General features: G+C 38.9%; 1 protein-coding gene across 1 annotated transcript; it reads right to left on the bottom strand.

The window, feature by feature from the left end:
* Window positions 1-953: 953 nt before the first annotated feature.
* CSRNP3 (cysteine-serine-rich nuclear protein 3) lies at window positions 954-27136 on the bottom strand. Its single transcript, XM_010136675.1, has 4 exons — window positions 26989-27136; window positions 10698-10957; window positions 3475-3771; window positions 954-1988 (listed from the first exon to the last, which is right to left on the bottom strand). The coding sequence occupies exons 1-4, from the start codon at window positions 27134-27136 to the stop codon at window positions 954-956; spliced, it is 1740 nt and encodes a 579-aa protein (XP_010134977.1).

The raw sequence follows: 27136 nt of genomic DNA, 5'->3' as shown, positions 1-27136 counted from the left end.
TGGAGCTATGGCATTTCTCCCAAAGAGTTCACAGTCCCGCAGTTAATACAGTACTGCAAAATGGCACTAAAGTGCATAAGTATCTGAATGTTGGGCTAAAAGGTGCTGTGCAAGCTTAAGCTACTGCTTTTCCATTATATACAGGAACATTTTTCTTTGGGGAGCGGGTAGTAGTTCTGGAATGTCACTGGTTTTAATTTTAATGGAGGATTGTCTACCTTTCACCTTTCTAGAAGATGTGAATGCCCCTTTCTGACTCTTCTGTTTGTCAAGAACAGTAAAAAAGAAATAAGTACACTCTAAAAATACATTTCAAGATAATTTACCAGAAATGGTATTTGAGAGGGGAAGGAAAAAAAAGGAAGAATACGAGGTACTCCAGATGAAATGCAGACATGCTCTTTGTAACTAGCTATGGATCTTCTGCTCAAATGAACGCGCCGTTCAGTTTTATCCAAACATGAGTACTAAACTACCATAAATAAAATACATACAGTACAGAACAATTAAAACTTTTTAGCACAGTCCTTACTTTTACATTAAACTTACCACCTTCTCGGATATGTTGAAAATTAGGACTCTAAACATGATTATTTCAAAGCATCATTTTAAACAATCTTGCACAGGCCCGACAATCAAAAACACGAAGCTTTGATTCAACTAGCTCGGCAGGTTTCACATACTTTGACAGGTAGGCTATTCTGAAATATGTTTGGTGTGTTTTTTAATTACACGTTATTTTTATCAAAAGACATTTTCATTACTTCTATTTAAACCTTTACACGAACTGGTTTTGTGCAATACCACCGCCATTGTAGCTTGACAAAACAAAATGTGTCTGGAGCATTGACTATAGTCCAAGTGTTGTCTACCTCTTAAAAAAGTCAAGAGTCTAGGAAATCCAATGTGAGTGCATTTTAATACAGGCAGGCAGTCCTAGAATAATTTTAGTATTAAACAGGTACCGTTTCTACCACTGGTGATTTGATGCACTCCTCGTGCAGTCTGCTCTTTTCTGGGAGGTTTAGCGAATTCTCAGCAGGGTGCTCCTGTACACAACTGTCGCCATTCAAAGCTGAAACAAAGCCATCTTGAGAAGGACCTTTTAAGTATGAGTGAAACTCCACTTGAGGGTGACTGGGCCTGTGCTCAGTGTATAAACTGTTACATGGAGCACTGCTATCACCTTCGGAAGATGAGCAGCAAACAATCACGGAGGGGTTGGCAGAAGGGTAATGAGGGCTGCTAAACGTTTCCTCTGATTGCCGCGTGTAGTCAACAAACTGTTCTGAAGTCATGTTGTAAGGCACCAGAGAAAGACTACCACTCTTGACAGCATCCCTTTCTGAGTAAGTCTCACCGATCTGGTTAGCAGGGCCAGCAATGTGGTTCTCTATTTGGTAATACAGATTTGAAGAGTTAGTATAGTATGAGGCATTTTTAGAGTGGTTTTCATGCACAGCAGTTCCATCAGAGTAGCAAAGGACAGAAGGAAGAGGCACCATATCGGCATGGGAGCCCAGGCTTTCTACAAAATCATCTGCTTTTTCTTCCTCCTCATCTTCCTCCTCATCTTCCTCTTCCTCTTCATCATCATCTGATTCACTAGGGGCTAAACTCTGTGTGCTAGAATCTGTAACTCCACTACAAAAGCTACTCCCATCTTCCTCTTCCTCCGGGCAGTCCAAGTCCTCGGCTGACTGAGAATGCATAACTGCAGCCGGAGGTTCAGTTTCAATCTCAAAATTTTCTGCAACTGAGTATTCGACTGGATGGGCTCCTGGACTCATAGAACTAGTGTGTGCGCTTATCTCACTGTGGCATCCGTTTAGTGCCGGAACTTGCTGCTCTCTATTTTTCTCCAATTCAAGTTTCATTATCGTGTGCAAAAAGTGAGTCCGTACACGGATAGGGTTAAATTCAATTCTACCTGCTGTATTGCTACACCCTTCTTTAGTGCAACCGCATGGAAAAGACATACGATCCACCTTTTGGAGGAAAGAATACAGATTAACAATAGGTAGCACAAGCCTGGTGACAGGACAGAATCTAGACAGCCTAAAGAAATACAATAGCGAAGGGGGATTCCCCTTGAGAAGTACTTGTAAGAATAGTGGAAGCTAACAATAATTCAGAGTTAGCCGTGGAATTTAGCACTACTGATAGGCACACTAAGGGGCCCACACATCCACAAGTGCTGCGGAGAAGGACAAATACGTTTCTGTTCCACAGGTGAAAATGCTACACAGTGGAACAAAAATGAGGCAGTTTTTCTATTTATGGATCTGCTACAGCTTTACTTCATGGTGTGCTCAAATCCAGGCAAAAGCATTCCCAGAAAGAGTCTTAAAATTTGGTAAACATCATGGAAACTAGAAACCTACTGAAACAAAAGAATTATATATAAAAACCTTTATAAAGTTGCCAATGGGGACACCTGACCACAGAAAGCAGGAATTAAAACTCAAGTGCATTTTAAAAGATACTCTGGTCAATTGTAGATGCAGTGGGCAGAACTTCTTACGCATCTAAGAATAGCTCTCTTAGATTTCTAAAAATGTGACTGAATCCTCATGTTGGACAGTTCAATTAGATTGCTTAAGGAATATGATTTTCATCTACGCTGTAATACCTAAACATCAACTATGATGCAGAGGAGAATCATGTAACACAATCTAGCACATCTTCCCCACACGTGAAGATGAAAACAGGAAGAGCAAAGAGAATGCATTATTTAAAATAGCAGAGAAAGTTTAGCTTGGGTTAAGAAATTATGAAAAATGCATTCAGGAAGAAATCAATTCAGCTGCATAACAATGACTCAGGAGAATCAGTGGAAACATCTTTTAGGGAACATTTTGGGACATCACATTGGACACTATGTAAATGCACAATGCGAAATACCTTTCCAGTCTGCAGAGGAAAAACTACCTGCTGTATTAGCAGATTTTTTTTTTATTGCCTACATACAAAATTATCGTGCATGCATTTGAAGTACCATGCATGTTAAATAAAGGATGGTACCACAGACTTTCATTTATTGTTTCTGACTGACTGGACACATTTGGACAGAATGTGAATTGTCTCTAAAATAAAAGGTAATATTCCTTTTGAACTCTGCAGGCTACTGATACTTCTGACATCTGCATCTGTGTATTAGATAGAGGGCAAAGGGGAATATGAGAAGCAGAGCACTTGTATAAGAACAAAGAAAAATCCTAAAAACCGTATGTGCCTAAACCAATCACAAAATAAAGATAGATGTTTAAGGAGATTGTTTATATTGCACACTATATATTGTTACATCTGGGCCTTAAAAAATGGTTTGAGATCCGCAAGTGTTGTCATCTAATAAACAACTTCATCAATTCCCAGTAGTTTTAACTTTAACCACAGAAAGTACATGTGCGTGCATGCACACACCCCCACCCCCCCTCCTCTTCATTGTTAAATAACAACAATATAGACATTTACCTGACATTTTATGCCTGCAAGACTGCAAGTGCAAGTTTCTGGGTCACAGAACACACGGCAGTCACAGCCGCAATCCTCTCTGGACAGGCGGATGGCCCGCAGCTCGTGTTTTTCTTCCACATCAATCTTCTTCACTCCAGAAGCTCGCAGCAACGCCCTTCGCTTTTTTGTTGGCAGGGGTTGTAGAAAGAAGTACTCATCTACTTCAGTGTTGTCCAGATCAATATCGTCATCAGAAATGTCATCCAGCGTCAGCGTATTAGCTTCTTCAGATTCCACCGTACCATTCTTTGTCATCTGTTACACAGAACAATTAACAAAGTCCTTAAACACTCCTCACACGCATATATGCGTGTCACAGATGTAAACACGTGTAATGCATTACGGATGTTAAAAGCTGTATCTAAAAATGCTGCATGACCGCCAGTAAGTTCCACAATATGATTACAGATGGGTGAAAAGGAAGTTCTTTCACATTTAACACGTGAATTAAATAAACATTTTTAGTTTCATTCTTGTCATGAAGTTAATTTCTGGGTTTTTTAAGTTTCTAATTTCTTGTTTGTTCTTTATGTCTTTTACCATTTGCTGTTGTTTGCCAGATACCATTCCTTGAAAAAATTCTAGTCTTTTCTGTATTGTTTCGTAAGATAATCTTGGAGTCCTTAATTGACTCTAGTTCCTATGTCTGGGCTCTCTGAAATTCTTCAACATCCCTTCTGAAACAGTAACTATACTACCAGCACTGCTTCAGATTACGTTGCATCATGGATTTGTAAAATGTGTGTATTCTATGTACTGTTCGCTGCCCTGTTCCTCTTTAGCCTGACAAGTTGTTTGATGTTTGTACAGCTGAGTATTGACTATTGATGATTTAAAGCCTGGAAGTCACTTAATTTTACCCCTTTCTACCTGAACTACTTCATGTTCATTTGCAATGTATTTCATAGCACTGATGCTTGTAGCTCTTCTGCAGTTCCTTCTAGTCCTCTTTGGTCCTGAAAGTAACCCATTTAGCTTTGTGTTGACATACCTTTTAACACTTCACTAACCAGTCCAGATTACTCTTAGGTGGTTAATGAATGAATAAACTTAGAATAAAGGAAATAAGTTGTCAACCTTTTGTGGAGGATCTTGAGTAAAGTTTTTAGACGATTAGTGCTCCTATCCTAAGGGTACAAATTCTTAGCCTCTGTAGTTACGAGTATTCTGGCACTGTATTATCATCTATGTATATTCTAGCTCTCACACCTTTCAAAAATTGTTTCCAAGCTAAATGGCCATGAGCATCCAACTACAAACACCCACTGCCACTTTCATAAGATAGCACACTTCTGTACCGTACTCCCGTAACTCATCTCATATATTCAAGGAGAAAAGAAAAAAATTACTGCACTGAAGGAAGGTTAATGTTCCCTCCCATGGCAGAGCTCACTCACTGTATCTGCTGAATAACACAACTACAGGGTTTACGAAAGTTCTACAGAGAAAGCTGCTTGAGAATCAAAAGAATATCAAATATTAAAGTTGAGAAAGATTATGACATTCCCTACAAAAAATGTATTTTCTCAGTCTTAAGTTACTCAGAATGAGCATCGTACTACATAGCAAAAGTGAAGCAAGTGCAGATATATGATTTACTTTGTCATATAACAAATCCTTTTTATTATTGCTCTATGAAATAATTTTGCTTAAAATGGAAAAATGAACAAACAGAAATCCAGACTGCCAACGTTCACCCTGCTCTGTGTAATCTCAACTGACGAGGTTGCTGATCTACTCTAGCTGAGCACCTACTCTCATACTTCTGTGGTTTAAAAAAAAAAAATGGTGCCACTATGTGATAATTACACACTGGTGAAATCTCAAGTCTCATTTGCACTAACAATTTCATCAAAGGCATCACCATGACATCAGAAAAACGGCCCCCAGTGACATTCATTTGAATGTTTCCTACCTACTGAATAACAGCCATTCAAATTCTTTCTCTGTTTTGCCTTATTTAAATAGAGAAAATTTCAGCTTGGCTTGTTATCTCAAATAAATTTTTAGACACCAGTTTTAAATACAGATAAAATACTTAAGTCATAACTACTGTTCCTCATTTCTTGTGCATTTCAGGTTTTAGACATTTAACAATTATCACTGTAAAGGCAGCTCCTCATTTTTCTGCTACTAAACCCTGTCATCTCCATCTAGCTACTTTGCTTATGTCCAAGAAAGCAGTCCTGAATCTCACCCATTCCTCTACTTCTGCTTTTATTGTATTTCCAACATTTTCACTTTCCCATGTATATTAACAGTTTGTCCTTTCCACAATCCTTTGGATTGTATCTGTCGTATATGACATTACTGAATTACTCCCAGTGAACTCCTGACCGCTTACTCTCTGTCATTGCCGTTTTGTGTTTATAACAACCATGCGACACCATCACAGAAAAAACTCCTAATTGTTCTGGACTTGTAAGTCGGGTTAGAGGCAATACTCTTCCCTTTGAAGAAGAGTCTCAGTGTCATGACTACCAGTCTTTACATACCGCGTACGTATACACGCTGCACTGCACAAAGGAAAATTCTGAGATCAGTACTCACCCCGCCTTAGCAATTCAGCGCCATATTTAGTTCATGCAGAGCTGTTCTGCCACTTCCACAACTCTGCTTTACAGACATTATTGTTTTCTCCTCTTTTCAACGAATTCTCAGTGTTCCTCTGTAACTGCATGACTTCATTTTATCTCATGTTTCAGTTTATTTACCACGCCTGTTATCCCTATAACACTCAAATTCCTTTATGTGCACATACTTCTAGCTCTTTCTTCATCTTATATGCAGGCGTTTTCAAAATGTCCTCTCAAACTCCCTTCAGATTGTTTTCATACTCTATTTGCTATTATTCATTTCACTTTACAGTGCCTAGGAAAAAGAGGGGGTAGTAGCTTCCTAATAAGTTCTGCCTGGCCCTGCGACAACAGAGAGATTATCGACACCAGGTATTTCAACACATTAGTTCAGTAAGGTAGGAGAGACGACATTAGAAGCCATCCTTTTCCTGTATAATTTACAGTGAGAGACAGGTAAATCCACAGACTAATTAAATGCACCCTGAATTACCTGCCTGAACCAGTGGGAGAGAATACTCCACTGTCCATGCAATTCAGCCTGAAAATCCTCAAATCCAGAATGGCTTCCTTGATTTTTTTTTTTCTGTTTTTCATTTTTGTTAGCCAGGTACAACTAAGTACAGTGTATTTATGTTTCTTTGCTTTCTTTGTTTCTTCAGTTTTATACACAAGGCTTAAACCACTCCTTAGGCAGATGACTGTTACTTAATTGCCTATCAGAATTCAGGTTTGAAACTGGAAAATGGGAAGAATTCTAACGCCTTCTTCTGTGGTTACTGGGGTATTTTATTCAATTACTATTTAAAAGTAAGTTTCAGAGCTCTTGCCCATGAGGCAAATGCTCTAAGTGCTCAGCTTACACAGGCACCTATAGAACCATGCAAAACCTGTCATGTATTTCTCCTCCTCCTCCCGCAAATCTTAACCACTTTGCTACACAGAAATAAAGCATTAAGGAATGAGCTCCAGCCACGTGCTGAACACTGGATGCATCCAGCAGGCTATGAAGTCAAAAGCCTTCACGTGGGCATCATGTGGGATTAGACAGCAGTCTGCCATGGCAAAGCACCTTAGCTCCTGACTCTGCTGCTGGATGACTTCCTTGTGTCTCCTCTGCTCTTTTATATCCCCTCAGTTTTGTCACACAAAGAACAAATGAATTCATGAATGAAAGGTTCAAAAATTTCTCAAACAAGTAACTGGATAAGGACAGAGGGAGGAAGATTATCAAGAACTATCAAACACATTTTCCAATACAGAACGAACTTCAGGGGAACACAACATTCTCTTGACTGTCATAATATTGCTCATCTGAATTAAACTTGATACGTAGTTGGGTAAAATTTCTCTCATAAAGCTAAAGGTTAACATCACAGCAACAGAACAAGCCAAAGGCCAATGAATATGTGAAGCCTTTGGGTGAAATTCACTTCAGCTCTGTAAAATGTGAAAAATTTAGGTTAGACACCTTTGCCTACCCTAGCCGGAAATTATTCCTTAAAATTTCCCACAAAGGAAATCAATTGCATCCACAGACCTGGGAGCCTTGACATCACTAGTGTCGCTAATCATTTTAATACATCTTAATCTGAGGAGACAACATGAGTCAGCAATAAAGGACTATTCCAGCTAGTTTACTGTCCTTACTCATACTCGCTTGTTTTCTCAAATGACAATTAAAGTAAAGCCTACGCTGCACCTTCCGTTTTGTCCAGATTGCCACTAGAATTTTCACACTCTGCTGCTAACTAGTGTTTGCACTACTCAGCAGTGCTTGCACCAAAGTGCTGAAGCTAAATGATAAAATGATTTGAACATGATTTTGAAGTTTTTATTTGCTTCTAATTAAGATAAGTTACTTATTTGGTTCTTCACTTTTAGCAATTAAAATAATAAACAGTACCTAATGTTATGGAGAATCCATTTCAATACATTCTTGTATTTCTACTTTTTTTTTTTAAACAATTTCTGCAAGAGAGAACTCAGTCTACCCACAGACTTAGTTTAATCCAATAGAAAAAAAAAAAAAGCAAAAAACCAAACCAAACAGGGAAACAAATTAAAACCACACTGAAAATGTTACTTGGTGGTTTTCAAACAGAAAAATCTTTTTAGGCAAACATGGCCCTAGTTCACTTTCTCATTTTCTTCATTTTTCTGGGCAGATGTACAGTAATTTTGATGCAAATCCTGATTGGTACATTCTTATTAAAGATCATAATTGCTGGTATTGTCACCTCAGAATGCTACAAGGTTTCCTCTTCGTGCTCGCTTAGAAACCATGGGAATGACCAAGCAGCTCTTCCATTTCTGTAATGGGAAATCAGCACGGCCCAGCTGCCTTAAGCAAATAAAACACGCTCAGTGCTTTACAGTGCCTCCTCCCTAGTTCAGTGAGTCCTGGATTTGCTTTTGGGAGGGAAGGTGGGGTTTATTTTATTTCTTTAGCCCAAGTGTTTAGTCAGGGATGCAACTAAGATGAGTTTTATGGATTAGTTCAAAAGGAAGTTTTCTGTTCCCTATGGTTTTTTTACATGCTCTAGAGTGAAGAGAAATATTTTACTGTAGTAAAAGATTTAACACTAGTAAGATGATACCATTTTTAAGCTACTCTCAAGATTCTGAAGACCTAACCAGAATTCCTTAACAGCTGAATTGAAACTTTGGAGAAGGCTTACCAGTCTCAGAACATGCTAGTGAACTATTTCCATTTATTTGTAACTGCTGAGGACCAATGAAGGAAGAATCCCACCATTACTGGATTAAGTGTAGGGGAAAGGATTTTTCTATTTGGTAAAAGGAAACAAAATTAGGACAGAGGAAAGAATGCAAATGAGGTTTTCCGTATTCACTGAATACTTAGGAAGAGATTTTGCAGGAACTTAACAGTCATAGTAAAGATTGTCATCCACTCAAACAAGTGACTGGGGAGGCAGAAGAACACGTTGTATTTGGAAGCGGAGCAGAAAGCAGAGTCTATGTACCAAAAGAGGAAGGGCTGGAGGGAAGGAAGTTAATGAAGAAAGGAGACATAACCCGCCCAAAAGGAGAATTATGAAAGCACCAAGAGCTGAGCTCTGCTTCATACAGATGAAGGCTACAAGATCTCATCCAATCTTTAAAGGTAAATAGGATTTGTGATTTTTCTTGATTTACTTTTTTACTAGCTATAAAAAGCAAGTGAACTATCTGCAGGTCTTACTACTCTTTACTCACTTCACCAGGGATTCCCCTCCCTGAGCTGATTCTGGGAAGTCAGCCAAGGGATCTACACAGAATCACTGGTTACACTGATACAGCTCAAATCACACTTGATGGTCTGAACATCCCGTGACTCAAGATCTTTAGAGTTATAATCTCTATCTAGTGATAAGTCACCAACACTCTAGCCCTCGGTTTCCAACCTGTCCAAATAACCATCTTTAATTTGCCTATGTCCTGAGCGTATTTATGTATGTTTGTTTTCATTATGACAGTTCAAATTTTATGAAATATTTAAGAACGTATTTAGCTACTCAAATAAAAAACAACTAGGAGACTGAAAAATATCGCAGTAGTAAGGGCCAAACAGACTTCTTCAGGAGTTCAGACATAGGACTCGTGATCCTAGTTCATTCTGTGGGAAAAGTGCTGAAAGGCATTTCTTGAACTTCGAGGATGACAGTTTGCTCTGGACAACTGTATTATTACCCCAAAAAAAGATACAGTATCACAAAAGGATGGGCTACGGAGCACAGCAGTTTGGTTAGAACTCTAAATGTTGTTCACTTTTAATTACAGGATTCATCCAAAAAAGAGCCCAAAGTACATATAACACAAGCCATTACACAGGAATCGTTTCAGTCACTACAAAACCAAAGCAACTCCGGAAGTCTGCCACCAGCTTTAGAGGCAGAAGGGATACTTCCAAGAACACAACCCCCTTCTCTACTCAAACACAGAGTTTCTTTCCCCTCCTATGCTATATTTAAAGAGACAGCTTCAAACCTGTAGCCAAGATTTATTCTAACTAAACTGACACAGACGGTTAATTTGTCTGACACATTTCTTAAGACAGACATCCTTTGGTGAAATATTAAAGATGCACAATCGTATAAACTGGTACACTGAAAAAACCCCCATTTTTAGTATTCCTGTTTCTTACTTCTTGCCAAATTCACTCAAGTTGGCCAAGAATATAAGCTGTTCCACTTCCTGTACTCAGGATGTTGCCCTTCCCTTGTCTAAGAGGGCACTGCGTAATGGCTCAAAAGAATCATTCTCTTCCTGGCACTTCCAGACTTCTACTCGACACCATGTTCAAGGCTAACTTCCACCATTCCCTGCCTTTGTTTTCCTCTCTGTAGAAAACAGGGAGTAAACAACAACCTCCCTGTAAAGCACACATCAATAAAAGCTACAACAGCACTTGGTAATATCTTTAGTAAGATAAATCTTTATTAATATATAAAAAAAGAAAAAATCCATTGTTTCGACTGAAAATGGCGTTTATAGAAAGGAAAAAGTTTGTTTAACACACACACACACACACACACAAACTGAGCCCATATTGCTCTTACACTGCTCATTACATAAATGAGGCAAGTCCTGAACAATTTTTACCTTTAATTTTAGAGAATTGAGTTTTTCCTCCCTTAGATGCTCTCTTAACATCTCTCGGTGAAGCCTTTCCTGTTCCATTGCAAACTCTCCAAGCGTGTACTGGCGCACGCTGTTGTGGCGAGTAGACATTCCCAGCGTGCTTCCTCCTTGGCTGGGAACACTGGTGAAGCCTTGCCTTCTCGTGAAGTAATACACAGTAACACAATTAAAATGAACATTTTTTGTTCTCTTCCGCTTCTCTCTCTTCAAGATTGAAGAAGCTAGAACAGATGCAGATTACAGTATGAATGATAACTTGCAGTCATACAGCAAACTCGTCACTTGTGTAGTGCCGTTTACCTGAACAACATCTGACCGTGTACACGCTGAAGTTCCAAGGTGCACCCTCTGAATGAGGAGATGACATTAGAAATATTTACCCTGTATGCAAACATAGAAGCCATCAAAAACTGCTACAATCATGAACACTATTGCCTACTTTAGAATTGAAATTCTCGGGCAGGTCAGTTGTGTTATCTCATAGCATTACAAACATGTTTTTTCCTTTAACCAAAACAGCAAATAAATCCCAGGAAAAGAAACTTCTTTCACAGTGTCACCTCAAAGACATTGATCCCGTGGCCTGCTCCTCTTTAAACCCCTGCAAACTAAATGACGTTGCACATAATAGCCGTGAGGAGAGCAGCGGGCCTGTTCTCTCACTGTCATTATTCTGTCAGCAAGAATAGCTGTAGAGGTCTGTAACTGCATCTTTAAAGCTCTGGATCGCCTTGACAGAAAACATTCCTACGTCAGAAATCACTTCCTATGTGAGAACTTAGTGTTAACTATAAAGGCAGTATGTTTAGTGTTTGACTGTTTCAGAAATTCATCGCCATCACAGAATAATATAAGTATAAAGCTGATTAACACTCAGATCCACTTCCTTTACTTTCATCCCTTCTGCTGCTATCCCCTGAAGACACGTATGTGTGTATGTATGGTCTAGTGTTACACAATTTTAACAAAAATTTAAATCTCGTCTTTTCTAATTCTTTTCTGATTCCCTTCGCGCTTGTGCTCAGCTGTTTACTCACATATGCAACATCATACGTCATAGATTTGCTTAGAAACAAATGCCACATTCTAACTGCTAAAAATTGTTCTTATTTCTACAGACATTTAGTAACTGCTTCCAATTATACTGATTTATTGTTTCTCACTGGTAACACTGGTGAGCCTTTAGAGAAAAAAAAGAAGACACGAACATTAGAGAAAGATAAGAGACACTTCTGGAGTTTTAAGATGGGCAGCCTGATTGACTCAATTTATTGAAAAAAGGCAACAGGATGTCGATAACGTAGATAATAACTCACTGCTTTGCAGTTTACGGGTAACAATTAGGCAGGTGTGAATCTAGACCTAACTGCCAGAATTCAGTTAGTAATACGATGTGAAAGGAGCCTGACCACTCTTGAAAGACTTGGAACCATTCTATAAAGGCAGTAAGAGCAACATGATGTTCGCTGCCTATCTAAAATTGCACCACCTCTAGAGACTGGAAGGACCTGGCCTTCAGCCTTGGTTTCGTAACAGGTCTGGTTTACAGTCACAGTTAAAACACAGTGCATTCTCCAATATTGTTATGGAGTGAATGTTAATCACCACACATGTAGAAACCCCAAACTTTCACATGAAGTAATTCAGTTAAAAATACAGCATAATCCAGCTAACCGTACGAAACAAGTATATTAGAAAACAGTCTTATAGCCAACTTACAGAGAGCAGACCCCACCAACATAATCATAAAACTACTTGGGGCTCAGCAAAACATTGAAATAGTATTATTTTTCCTAAATACTGATCAGCAGCTAAAAGCAGGGTTTATTATATAAATAAGATGCATTTCTTCAGATATGCTAGATCTATGTCAGATTATAAATATCAAACAGGTAAATTAGCTCAGGTCCTACATTTACTTACGTGCTTCTCAGTGGAGCGTGTTCCAAGTGGAAGATGTACACAGAGAAGTCAAAAGACAAATTCTGTTACATTAGGCACGTTAAAACTTACATCCAAGTTCAGGCAAATCTCGTATCAACAGAGCCTGTCCAAAATACTTACAGGAAGCTTTCAGTGGGAGAAGAGGATGATTTTGATAGGAGAGGGTTGTTAACTAGTTGATAGGGATGTGTCAATTTTGTATGATATTGAATATTGTTTTAATGTACTGTTCTTTTTTTCACATATGCCACAGATTCCAAGCAAAACTATCTTTAATAAAACAATTTTTTTAGAGTTTGGAAGATGGGGTAATATTGTGACATTCTCTTTCAAATCAGCATAAAAGCAAATACTCTTGAGTCAGATCCTTTGCTGCCTATACGCTCTTACACATAGGAAAAGCACGTATTAAAAAAATCCTGCTTCTGCTGAAGGAGGTATCTAAACTGTTCTGGGGTGTATTCAATTTCTGATATAACAATATTGATGTTATTTGCATCTCAACTGGATCTTGCCTCTATTTCAGAAGAAATATTGACAGCTACTGAAGAACAAGCAGCTTTTTTATCAGCTACAAATGGAACGAGAAATAAAACTATAGTAAATTATTAAAGGAAATAAAAGATAGGAGGTTAATCTTAAATATGTATGCTTTATATGCTTCATGAGGAAACAGAAGGTAATTGTGCCCGTAAATCACACAAGGCAGCGCATGCCTTTGAATCTTCATCTGTAAATTTCAGTATCTACCACATCAGGTCGACAATTACAGTAATTCGGTTTAGACCTTAGCTGTGGAACTCCTGCCACAGCTGCTCACTGGCAGGAATATGAAATGCTGCAATGGAAGTGCTTCCATTTTTTAAAGTCTGTCAATGTCTTTATAGTGAGCTACTACTTTCACTCTACTTTCTAAACATGGAGAAATCAACCTTCAGTTTTATCAACATGCTACACATGAGTATTAATAGTGAAATGAAGCTGGGCAGAAGATTCTGTGATCTAATTACTTCCAGCTGAAAAAAAAGAAAGTCATCTATGATAAAAAACAGATTACAGGAATGAGCTTTTCCTCTATGTGGATTTTTAGAACATGAATTTCATACATTGCTGAACATTTATTCCTAAGTTTGGTCAGCAGTCTCTCTCAGTAAGACTGCAGTTGTCTTGAGCTGTCTTAAAGAACTCATTAATGCATTTCTTCAACATTTTTATACTTCTTATCACTTTTAGTAATTAAATTATCAATGTTGTTATTAAATTATCACAGTTGTTTGGGTTTTTTTTCTAATATATCACTGACAAAAACTGTGTCAAAATGTAATTAAGCTGAACTTCAAGAAAGTGCTGGCATACTGTAACTGAAACACTTCCAGCACTAGAAATCCAGTACTATACAACTGTATTGAAGAGAGCGTGAGAGCTGACACACATCTGTGGTAAACGTCATTACAATTCATGGGTTTATTTATTAATGTTACAGTTCTGTCAGACAAATTATATGATAATCTAAGTAAAAAAGCACATAAACATTCAGAGCCCTCAGATTACATGCAATTATTTTTTTCTGAAACATATCTGACTTTTGGGTTTGCTTCTGTCCCACCCAAGAGCTCATTAAAGGGAAGAGCTAAGGGTCTGTGAATAACTCTATAGTTGAGTATATAGACTCTAGAGTCTTCTATGTTACTGCTAGGAAGTAGTCAGAGTATATTCATATTTATGAGAATGCTGTTTACAAGAACAGATGAAGCAGGAACTGCAAAAGATTAAAGAATTTTATTTGATTACCCAAAAGCATAGATTAAGAGACGCCAGTGAGGGGACTGGAGAATTGAGACCACTTCAGTAACCAAAGACACGAAAGGAAGCACACTCAGCACTGCAAAGGCACTATGTTCTTGCTCTACTACCTAAAAACGTTGCCTTAACGTGACCTCAAAAAATTATTATTAGATATTGAATGGAAATGTTGAACATTTTCCAAAATCAGAGACAAAGTGCTGTATGACTCATTCAGTCCTTTTGCTCCAAGCCAAGCACAACTCAGCTTCTCAGATCATTTATCAAGGGTCAGGTGCACATGTTATTTTGCATGCACTTAAATAGTACGTTCGAATCAGTTGTAATTACTGCTAGAGGACACTGCTTAACTCAAGACTAAGAAGGACATATAAAATACAAATCTGCTGATATATCATAAAGCATGAACATACACCCAGACAAAATTTACTGACATTAACCAACTGGTAAGCTCCTTTCAGAGTGAGAGATGCTGATTGTGCAAGGTTTGCACGCTTCTTTGGAGTCAGTTTGAAAGGTTTTGCAGGGAAGCAAAAGCTTGTAAGCTAAAAATTTATCCAAAGAGAGTGTAAACCACCACACTCCTCCAGAAGAGATGAAGTAACGCTTCCTTGCTTGGCCAGACTCAAAAAGTATTTTACATGCCACCTGCCTGTGTAATAAGCGTTACCAGTGGACACCACTATAATGGGTTCTGCACACAAAGGGTGGTACTGACTCCAAGCAGCGTCTGCCAGGCAGAGATGTGGGTTTTTAGCAGCTGCTTGGGCATGCACTCAACAGGAACTAGAAGGTCATTTTTGAAAATGAATGCCACCATCCTGGGTCCAGCAGTTCATGGTGAGTGAGGATGCCAGAGGGAATACGAATATCAACCATCACCTAAAACTGTCCCATGGATCACACATGATCTCTAACAGATTTATATACCACAAGTCTCATATATTCCATGGAAGAAAAATATACTCCATTCTCATGTATTTAAACAAGTAATATAACTTTTAGTTAGTTTCAAGACTACATGGAATCAAATATATTTGACAGATACATAAGTACTGTAATGCATAAAATATATCGATTACCAGAGGGAAGGATGATACTGTTAAGAACATAATTACTGCTACAGAACTATGTCCCAGAAAATGTCAGTGTATCTGAGCAGGATCTTCAGATAGGTATTTTCAAACTGGACTCTTAGAATTCCACATCTGACATAACATCATCCGCTGAAATTTTGATTTTTGGCATTTGACATTTGAGTGGCTCAGTTTCTGGGTTTAGCAGAGCAGAGTCCAAGTTCATAACCTGCTCGCGACGCATGCAGTCCAGTCAGGTCCTGCAGGCTTATCAGCTTCTGGCTGCTGCAGATTCAGGGCTGTGTCTGGACACAGCACAGACCCATCCACACAGCACTCAACACAAGCTAACAGCTGCTGCACGTCATCTACGCCACGGGCCATTTATGACAAAACTAGCAACCTGTAAACATCTGTAACAATCTGTAAACATAACTCCTAAAGGTGAGGCCAAAAGAATTAAAGGAAAACTTTTAATACCAAACAATTGTTTAACCCAAGCTTGGTTAACCCATCCTGGAAACACAACCTGCTCTTTGTGCTTACCCTTTCGCTATCGTTGTTCATGACATGCCTGCACATATACACAACAGACAGTAGTTTATTCACCTTCTTCTCAGTTATTAACCTCTCTCCCTCATAACAATTCTATTTAGCTACATCAATTATAATTTATTTCATGACTACATATGATATTTCTGCTACTTCTCTTTATGCACAATTCCTGGCACTTCTGTGGCTATTGAACAGCCAAGCAATTGCTAACATCTCCAAAATTTAAGATCACCTGTATGGCAAGCCAGAGACCTGCCGAATGGCTCAAAGACTAAATGCTACATATCAAGTTATTTTTATTATAGCCCTTCAGTTTTTAGTATTTCAGTAAGGTTCTTTTTCAGTCCTTGACTGTAGTACAGAACAGAGATAATTGTTCAGCAGTCATTCAAGATAGCGAGATTTCAGTGATTTATTCATAAGGCTGCAAAGTGACACAAAATAAGATTTGTCTAATTCAAGACAACTTTTTTCTACAGTTTACCACCTCTCCACACTACCACCCCTCTGCATTACAGCGATGAAGTCTTGACTCTAAGGCTGTCTTACACAACCTGTGGTTTACTAGACACAGGAAGATCAACTGTCAAAAGATTTAAAATAGAACAAACACACAAACGTACAATTATGATTGTTCCCTAGGTAGTAAATTACACACATAGTTGAGGACCACCTCCTAAATTGGGACACTAGTCATAGCTTTCATTACCACCATTTTTATTAAAATGGTTGCATTTGAAAATGGTAACATTTCATCTATCAGAACAAAATGCATGATTTTTATCACCCAGTGGCTAACAATAACGGCATATAAGATGGTTTATCAGAAAGACTAAGCGTTCCTCAGATGTTTTTTAAGATTATAGGTACTTGATCAAGGGCATTAAATCAATTTTTCCAGACATAGTGTGTCCCATGTGTCTGCATCAAACAGGAGGCCTCACTAAAACATTTTTCAAAGGCACTCTAGAAATAAAACTTTGAAGTCAAAACTGAAGAAAGTATCAATGTAAAACAAAAAAAAAAAAAAAAGAAAAGAAACAGGTATCATGAAAATAAAAAGAGCCTTAAAAAATAAAACTGTTTTGTAAAATGGCTTCCATGGCTGCTGTTCCTTCTCACTTGTGCTGCTCTGTTGTATAAATCTCCATCACGGTGACAATTAATGGGAGAAGGGCAAATACATGAACAGCAGTTTGACAATAAAACTTCCCTGACAGATTCATCCTGGCTAAAGTATGTTGTACAAAGCATTGATTTGTTCTGTCACCAAAGAAGCATAGCAAGTGAGGAAATACTCCCTGGTTTTGGAAGAAGACTCCTCAACGAAGGTGGTGAGAAAAACCAGAGGCATTCAAGTCCTGTGAGGTTAGAGAATAAAGAAGGACCTTTGTTCATCAACAGTTAATAAAAGAGAATGAAGCAATTTACATGGCAGATAAGTTTATACATGTGTCTAGAGGAACGTGCAAATAGACAAGGGTGAAGAAAGATGTAGCAATACACAGATATGCAAGAAATCAGTGTCAATATTTTCATAATGTATTTTAATGTAACTAGAATACTATGGTTAGAGACTGTCTCTGTAGTGTCGTAGTTATATGGAAGAAACCACCAAGTCCTGCTGCTAAGTTAGTTTCAAATAACGGTTGCCATCTCCTTATTCCTACCTAAGGCTCATAATTATAAGATTCTTTGCACTTCCTTTCTGTATTACAAATAAAATTTATTTTTCATATGATATATTATTTGGAGAGTGAAGAATTTTATTACTAGCTCATTTTCCACGGGTTATTCAAAGCTATGCATCAGCAGCTCTCTGACTTCTGAAACTGTGCACCCTTCTTTCCTCTCCCTACCCCACCCCAACTTATTTTCAAAGCATGGCATAGAATTCAAGAAGCTACTGCAGCTCTGCATGTGGGGGTAGGTGGTTGATCTGCCAGTCCTTCCCACCCATGGGAACCAAGCAAGCTAGGAAGTCCCCAGCCCACAGAGGCAAAGGGGGAAGACAGTGGTAGATGTCACCTGCATCCAACATCCCCAGCCACTGCCTCCTCCCACAGCTGGTATCAAGTTCTAAATCTGCTCCTGGAGCCCCTTCCTCCTCCGCCTCAAGCTGTACTTTCTGCTCTATCTCCTGAGAATGACCATTATTTATCTATTTGCGAATTTGTGAAAAACAAAAGACACAAGCCCCTCAGAGCCTTTCCAATTTCAGGTTTTATCATATTTATTCATAGTATTCTTCTTGTATCTTGGTAACAGAAGTCATCATGGGCCCCTCCAATGCCCAAATCACAAGAAAAGCAATTTTCCAAAGGGGAAAAATCAATATTTACACTAGGAGTCCAGTATATCCTTATGAGAATCATCCAAGTCTCATCTGTGTATGAATTATAACTGATGAAATAGGTAAGCAAGAGCAATAATGTGTTGACAGAGTGAAGTACAGTTTTCTTGAATGGCACCCACATACTTATAATGCACTACACAGCTGCACTTTCCATTCACCTTTTAACGTTCTCATTTTGCTCTCCGGGCAGTTGAGCTACAGCAGTGTGAAACCTGTGTAAGACAGAGTGTTTCCATCTGCACATTTAGCAGCCAAAACAGAATCCAACTCCCCACCCCACCGGGGAAGAAATCCTGTTGCGCTGTATTCATCTATGACCTGCAATGCCTGCTTCCTAATTTTACAAAGTTCTGACTGGAATGGTATTTTAAGCCCATAATGTTTTTCAAACATTTTTTACTGAGAAAACTGGTAGTTCTTTGATTACAAAACAAAAATGATCTCGGTTCTGGCTGAACTCCAAGACATAAGCACTTTCTTCTGCTGTCTCAGCTATTCTCCTGATGTCAAAGACACATTAAAATAAATATGAACCATATGGCTTCTCGGCAGATTACCAGCACTCTTGCATCAATGAGGGCAAAGCAATTCACTGTCACCAGTATAGAAATATCACAAGCCCATGAAAATTTCAAAAGGTTGGAAAAAACATGTATGAAGCAGCCTTTTGGTTTACAGCTCTATCTTAGACCAGAGGAAATGCTGCTGTTCTTATACCCTACTACCCATTTGTCTGCTTCTTACAAACTCTAGCACCATATAAACCACTACGGCAAGAAGGATTAACACCGTTCTCCACCTGCTCCATGACTTTGCCATGCAGTGTTTCATCATGTCTAACACCACAGAACAGCAAGGCTTAACTCATCGCAGTAATCCAGGATAGAACATCACTTACGAAAGCCAGCTCATTTTGCAATCTTCATAGAAAACAAAAACTTAGGAAAAGGCCATATTCCAGAAATTGCTTCTACCTCTGTCTCCTACCTCTCCTTCTGCCTATCTCAAAAGATATTTTTCTAGGAGTCTCCATACACAAAAATTATAAATTTTAAACCCTTAATGATGAAACACTTTTCCTGCATACTAGATCCACATTAAGAAGTAGTGCTGTGACATACAATATACTCTCCCAAAGAAACACGGGCTTGAAAGCAGGGAGGTATTTTCTAAAATAAATTTCAACTGAAAGGGAACTTGAAGGGAACTGCATACTCAGAAAGGCGCAAATTGCGTAGTGGAAATTGGACAGGACAGGTCAGGGACAACGCTCTGGAATGCAGTAGTTCACTGCTCCATCCTTCTGGGACCTTCCTCCTGGGTAAAGCCAAAGCTAGATTCACCTCACGGGAGGGTCTCAGTGGGAATGCGTGCCTAATCCTAGGATTTATTTATACCAGGTTTGAAAAGGTTTTTGAAAAACACTAGCTCACAGACATGTTTGGCATGAACACTAGACGGTTTTTTTATTTGTACTTTAGTTAAAAATTTTACCTCACCATCGGTTTTGTCTCAAATCTCACAGAAATGTTAAAATACTGGGATGCATGCTGGAATTTTACTGTTAAAATTTCAGTGAGCTTTAGAATTACTTCCTCAGCACCCTCTAGTCCCAGAATGCTTTTCCGTGACATTCATCATACTAGCCCAGTTTCTCCATTCTGCAAATATATATAATCAGCCTGTGGGGAGAAGCGGAGACAGTTAACTGCTCTCTGCCTCACTGTCTACTCTAAATGCCAGCTGCTGTTTCATAGACGATTATTTCTGACCCTGGTCCCAGCTTCAAATAGTGAATCACGGGTCATCTACCGCCACCACCTGCGACTCCTCGAACGCTTCCATCAGCGCTGCCTTCATACACTCCTCAACATCCACTGGACTGACTACGTGACTAATGTTGCTGTCCTTGAACAGACCGAGGTCACCAGTATCGAGGCCATGTTGCTGAAAACGCAGCTGCGCTGGGCAGGGCATGTCTCGAGGATGGAGGATCACCGCCTCCCTAAGATTGTGTTCTACGGTGAACTCACCACCGGCTGCCACAAGAGAAGAGCTCCAAAGAGGAGAAGGAAGGACTCCCTGAAACAATACCTCAGCCTTGGCCATACTGACCACCATCAGTGGTCCACCCTGGCCTCCAATTGGGAGATTTGGAGATACACCATACATAACGCTGCTGCCTCCTTTGAGAGCACGCGTAGAATCAGTCTCGAGGAGAAAAGACAGCGCAGAAAGAACCGTGCCTCGACTATACCACCCAAGGAGACCTTCCGCTGTGCTCTTTGCAACCGGCCTTGCCTATCCCGCATTGGCCTCTTCAGCCATCAGCACGCTTGCAGTAAGCGTGGGCAAAGCCCTTCCCAAATCTTCGTCCGCGAAGCCAAGCCACGATGATGATGATTTCTGACCCTGGCCCCAGCTTCAAACAGTGTGAGGAGGCAAGTCGCTACCACGGATCCTTGCAGGAACACCCATGTAACTGTAGCCATAGTAACGGTATTTGCGGAACTCTCCTAATTCACTAGAGGCAATCCATTGTCCCATCTTATGAGTGACTTCTGTGAAGAGCCATTTGATACAGATACAACTTCCCATTCAGCTATCTAACACAGCATTTGCAAACATTTTGCCTATCTGCCATGAACATCTTCAACAATAAGTTTTGGTTTTATGCTATCTAGAGCAAACAAAAACATCGTGTAAGGCAAGGAACAGCCCCTCTATTTGTATAGTATATGAAATGCACTAACTTACAGGAAAGAACTTTTCAAAAATATATAGATAGAATTAGTTGCACAAGTCCTTCTAAAAAACAGGGGGAGCCTGCCTCCTAACCCCTCTGCACATTTTTCAAATACTCCCTCTACAACAGTTGTTATTCCAGATGAAAGACAGCAGGCAAGATCCTGTCATGGCATTCTCTGCCCTGTCATTCTGTATGAGTATTTGAGAGAAGACACTGCACTACATTTTACTGAATTTCTTTGCATTTCTTGGTTCTCACTGCCCAGATGAACTAACTTATTTTAAAATCAAAAGCAAGAATCTCTGTTTGCATCTCATAATGCAAGTTAAAAAATAATGACAGGAATATATTCCTCATTAACATGGAAATTGTGAACTTGGTTTCAGGCAATATAAATAATTTCAAGATGGCATGAAAAAAGAATGCCTGCATTTAGCGACACCTTCTGAGTGTTTTCCCATTTTAAACCAGCATCACCACTTCTACCTCATTTAGATTTCTATCATTAACCACCAATTAAACACACAGCTTGAGCTCAAAGCTCAGGTAGTGCCTCGTGTTATTGACCTCACACCAAATAAAACTTTAGCCTTCATATAAAGATAATTTAAGAGAAGCTACACCAGACCTTCCTGAGGATTTCAAAGGACTTAATACCTTCTTCCAAGTTCTGCATGACCACACATATACGAGGCTATCTCAATATGTTAGCAACTCTAGAATACTCAAACAGTACTTTTAAGGGCACACTGAAAGAAGTGCAATGGGGATCTATTTATATTTTCAAATTCCTCATCTTTGATGATAAAATCAAAAGATGGCGAGAGCATTTAGAGAATTGAAGGGTTTTCTCAGAATCCCTACTGACCAGCCACATTCATAACAAACCTAACGCATACCACACTCTTAAAGACAGTACCCTAAGTAGCAGAATGACAAGATCTATGATTGTTGCCGGCTGCAGAATAATCTTGCTAATGCTAATGGCAAGGTACATTTAACTGATGGAGGATATCAGTTGGACTGTGGAAGGGTTCTACTGCTTGTTGGTGAAGATGACCTTATCAGATGAGCTCATGCTGCAGATTTCACTTGCCTCTGCAGGTGGAGAAGAGAAGCCTCTGCATTACTCTGAAAGTTTCAGCCACACTGAAGTTGAAATGGCAGAGGAAAGAAGCAGCTCCTCAAAGGAAGTTTCCTAAAAGATGCATCTGTGAGTAATGTTGCACGGGGAGTGTTTACCAGCATAAAAGTGCAAAAGACAGGACTTGATGAGGTCTTCCCAGGTCTTTCAATTGCATGCCATTCTGCAACTTAAATTTGGATTAGCGCAAAAACAGATCAAGCATTTAGAAGCCAGTACTTTCGCAAGATGTGATGAATTCCCCATACCAAAGTTGGCACACAGAACACAGCACTTGTAAGGACACACAAGTGCAGGAACTGTGAGGGCACCGTATTGACATCCTGGACAGCAATTCCAAAGACAACCTGCTGAGGAGCTGATGAAACACAGCAGTGGGGTGCCCTAGCTCAACAGGGCAATTTGAAGGAGCTGAAATGGAATTGGGTGTGCTTCCACTCTCTGTTCCATGTATCTCTAAGGAAAAAGGGAACACATACTCTCAGTCCTGACTAATACTGTACATGCATGTTTAGACTACTACTTGAAGATGAACATCCCCCTGGATATGGAAGAGGGTCCATGAAATGGGACAGGTATGTGGACTGGTGAGTAATATGTTTTGGCATCCACTACATCAAGTCTGTGGTGTCACTAATGGCCTTCTGAACCAAATTGCAATGACCTCAAGAGTCTGAGAAAAGTAAGTAAAGAAGACAGCAGGGATTATATCTCCCACTAGTAATGAAGGCACTCCAACACCATTTGATAAGTGAGATAAAAATATGCAAATGTATATACACCTACCTGACCAAGAAAATACTACACTAATCAGGTTTTGGTTATGAAACAGTTGTCTATGCCTTATGGACTGTAATTTCATTTCCCAAGTAAGAAAAAGACGCCTGTAACTTAGGCTAGGGACTTATTTATTTATGTTGCTGCTGTCTTGATTTGTTTAAATGGATCTGTTGTTAAAGAAACTCTGTATTTACCCCTGTGTAGTAGTCACATTGAAGAGCACTCAGGGACATCTCAGTCATGTATTTTTTGCCATTACACTATAGGGTTAACTGCTGAGATCAAAGGGATCTTCTGGCAGTTCTGCCCCACCTGAATGATCCACAGCCTTGCTCAGCTGGCAGGTTAAACTGACCTTAAGGCTAATGGAGCAGGATAGCTGAAACATTCTTCTTTACCTGCCCCAGTACATATTGTTTCAAGGGTTGTGTAAATATTGAGATGCATCAGCTATTCTTGATTGATTTATACACAAACTGCATGCTTGCTGAAGCGCCGAAAGAGCTGTAGGTACAAGTGATTAAAAAATCTCTTTGTCAGGTGAATTTGAAAGGAAAAACAAGATTTAGAGGGCCACATTTGGCTTTTTTTTAAAAGCTCGGTTAAAGAATTAACATATAGGTCTTGGTATTGACTACAGGTCACACACGACCCCCACATTTCCAGCCAGTAAAAGACAGTTTACATACTGAAATTCGTATTTACTTATATGAAAATGAATCAGAAGGGAGACACTACACAGGATCCGGCATCGTCTCACATAAGAGAAAAGAAAATTGTACAATGTGTCAGGAAGTGGCTCAGAAAGATAACATCCATCAATGAGGTACTTGGGCATGTATCATAGGCAAGGAGTCTGGCCAGCCATTCTTCTGCACTGGCTCTTTTCACTTTGTTTACTGAAAAAGTCTCACAGAACTCTTCCTTTCCATAAGCCCTTAAAAGTACAGTTTCAAATATTCAACACAGGAAAGCTCTTTATCTTGTAATTTGGAAGATTAACGTGTTTAAAGAATGACCAAAACATCTTCCAATGTACACTGTTAACAGTTTTGTTACTGTACAACTCATCCGCATGTAGTTTTCAAGCGAACTTAGTAGCTCCGAAAGACACCTGAGATATTGACAATTTCCACATAGACAAGACAAGGCCAAATACTTCAGTAGAATCAGTTCATTATTTATTACTTCCTAGAACTCAAAATGTGCTTTTTCAAATAATACTGTTTGAAAAAATCTGAAAGTTAAAAAAAAAGCCCTTTAAGTCCGTAAGAGCATCCAACCCCCCACACACAACTGATGTCAACCAACGGATACACACCAAAATGAAAACAAATCCCGCACATAGAAACTTCAGCAATAGTCCTATTAAAACATTTTTTCCAGAATCAAAGCACATGAAGACTCAAGAAAATGTGAGAGGAATAAAACAAAATAGAAATCCAATCTCAGTTAAAACCCTTTTTTTTTCTAGAGGTAGTCAGTTATCAAGTTAAAAACATCTTTCAGCATTTGTGAAGTATTTTTACTCCTTTTTTAAAAAATATAAAGAAGATTAATTTTTATTGCAAACACGTATTAACTGTCACTATCACACATCATCACTAAGACTCACCTTTTTAGTGTGGAGTTGCTCTTACACAGAGCAGCAGGTGTGCCTAAGACCAGCTAAGTGAATTTTCTAACACTGCTCAATTGGTAGATGTTGGTTGTGTAAACATGTAAGTAACTGAGACGCTTTAATATTAAGAAAGAAGGTGCAAAATCTCACTTGCAGCATTTTAACAATAAATTAACAAAATCCGATGTCCCCGTCAGATGCAACATGGAGTCCTTGGTAAAGTTACAAAATAGTGATGCACACTAGAAGAGTGTCTAGATGCAAGATGCAAGTAATTAGGTCAGGATAAAGCCACCTTTCCATTCTATACTTCATCTGAGCAGTAACATCTCGTATTTTCTTACCAATAAGAAATTATCACTTTTATCAAGCTCGTGCAAGGACCCTGCACTACAGTAAGAGCAAAGTAGAATGTTAGACACTGAAGGACGCCTCCTTCCAGTGGCACAGAAACCAGTCTCCAAAAGTCTTTTCCTTGAGGACTCTGAGATTTGCCTACTCCAATGCAGCACCAAGGCCACCTGTTTCATTCTTCTTTTCCCAGACCAGCCTTGCATAACACTGGGATTATTCTGTATTAATTTCTTGCAATTTAGGCTGCTGCATCCATATTAAAGACAACACTTTTTAAAAAGTAGCATCAATGCACAAGCAAACAATTGACTCTTTATATTTCGGTATTGCCAACTGATATATCTATATGTATTTTAAAAATGTAGTATGCACAATTTCTATATATATGTGTGGTAATAAATATTTATCACTCTGGCTGCAAATGTCTCAGTTATATGGATCATTAATCACAACAGTGAAGTGCTAGTTTCCCTTGCAGATTTTATTCAAAACCTAAATTATTTATTTTATCAACTACAATCAAAGCTTACTGTTACATGCATGCATTACAACTTCCAATTTTCTTCCCTGAAGTATGAGTCTTCTCTGTATTATCTGTGTATTAACAAGAAAATTGCTGTATCCTAAATGGGTGGCAATGACTTTGCCACCCACAAAGTTTGATGTAAAAAGGACTGCTTTCAGTCTATGATGAATAATCATGTAAGACCTTAAACAGATGCAAAAATTAAAAGATCAGCATGCAGATAATATTGTCACCAGATATTTATTAATACTACCAAAGAGATTTACTGGATCACTTACTCCTTCGTGGCATTTGAGAATGACAGGTCCCCCTCCTAGTACTGCATCTTAAATATAACATACCACATCAAGACTGTGGCATGTAAACACATTTTAAAAGTTTTGCCTGTATAACCCTGTGCAACCCTTAACACAGGAGCGTTCCATACAAGAGCAAAGAAAATTTGGACCCTCACATCTAAACCCTAGCTCAAACTGCACAGCAGCATTTGGTAGACCAATCAGTTATAAGAACATTCATATCACATGGCACAGACACGATTTTAGGCACAATGGAAACCACGCAGTTAAAAGGATCACACTGTGTGTGGGCAGTGATGAGAAGCCTCACCTACTCCTTGGCCCACAGTCTAAAAAACCAGCTTTATAGCTGCTAGCTTCAATGGGGAGATCTATAGGCAACAGAGTTGAGGGAGGCAAACCTTTGCTTCTTAAGACAAGCCGTTCACTAGTATAGCAGTATAACCCCCTAAAACATATATCATAAACTACAAATGGAAAGTGTAAATTCATTATTCCTACATACGTATGCTGCACACTTGGCTCTGCTAACTTAAAACCAAATCCTTATCTGTATGCAAAACCATTGCCTAGTACTCTCCACACATGAAGAATAGAAACTACTGCAAAAATGTGTCCCATACACAATGTTCCTCAATTCCAAATAAAAGAAAGCTTATTATTTTATTTGGAGAGGAACTCTAACAGAGGCTGACAGCTGCACTACAGTTATATAAGGAAAATAACAGATTACCTACAGCACCATCACTACAGTACCCATTTGAAATACTTTATGCACAACTACCAACATTAACTACAAACACCTACATAAATAAAACAGCAAACAGGCAGAGGCATTCAAGTGACTTCAAACTTCTACAATGACAAATAGTTTTACACAGTTAAGAAGAAGGCAAAAGGGTGCAAGTTTGCCAAGTCATTCAGAGCAAGTCACAAACTGACCTCCACAGAAAGTCATCTGTTCAATTTAAAATCATCTTGTTTATCTAACCATAAAATTTATTTTATTTTGAGCAACAGGAAGATACACCACTTTAGTACTTACGAGTAAAATGATTAGAAGTAGATGGATTGACGCTATCACCACTGTCAGCACTTTCACTGCTAGAAATGTCATCATCTGATTCCCTCACAGAGGAACAAGGTGACGAGCCATCAACTTCTTCAAACTTCCTCTTTAAAATTCCACTCAT

This window comes from Buceros rhinoceros, unplaced genomic scaffold, assembly GCF_000710305.1.
Source record: "Buceros rhinoceros silvestris isolate BGI_N320 unplaced genomic scaffold, ASM71030v1 scaffold5565, whole genome shotgun sequence".
Lineage (NCBI taxonomy): Eukaryota > Metazoa > Chordata > Aves > Bucerotiformes > Bucerotidae > Buceros > Buceros rhinoceros.
The sequence above is the reverse complement of the archived record's forward strand: the minus strand, read 5'-3'. Positions and strand labels throughout refer to the sequence as shown.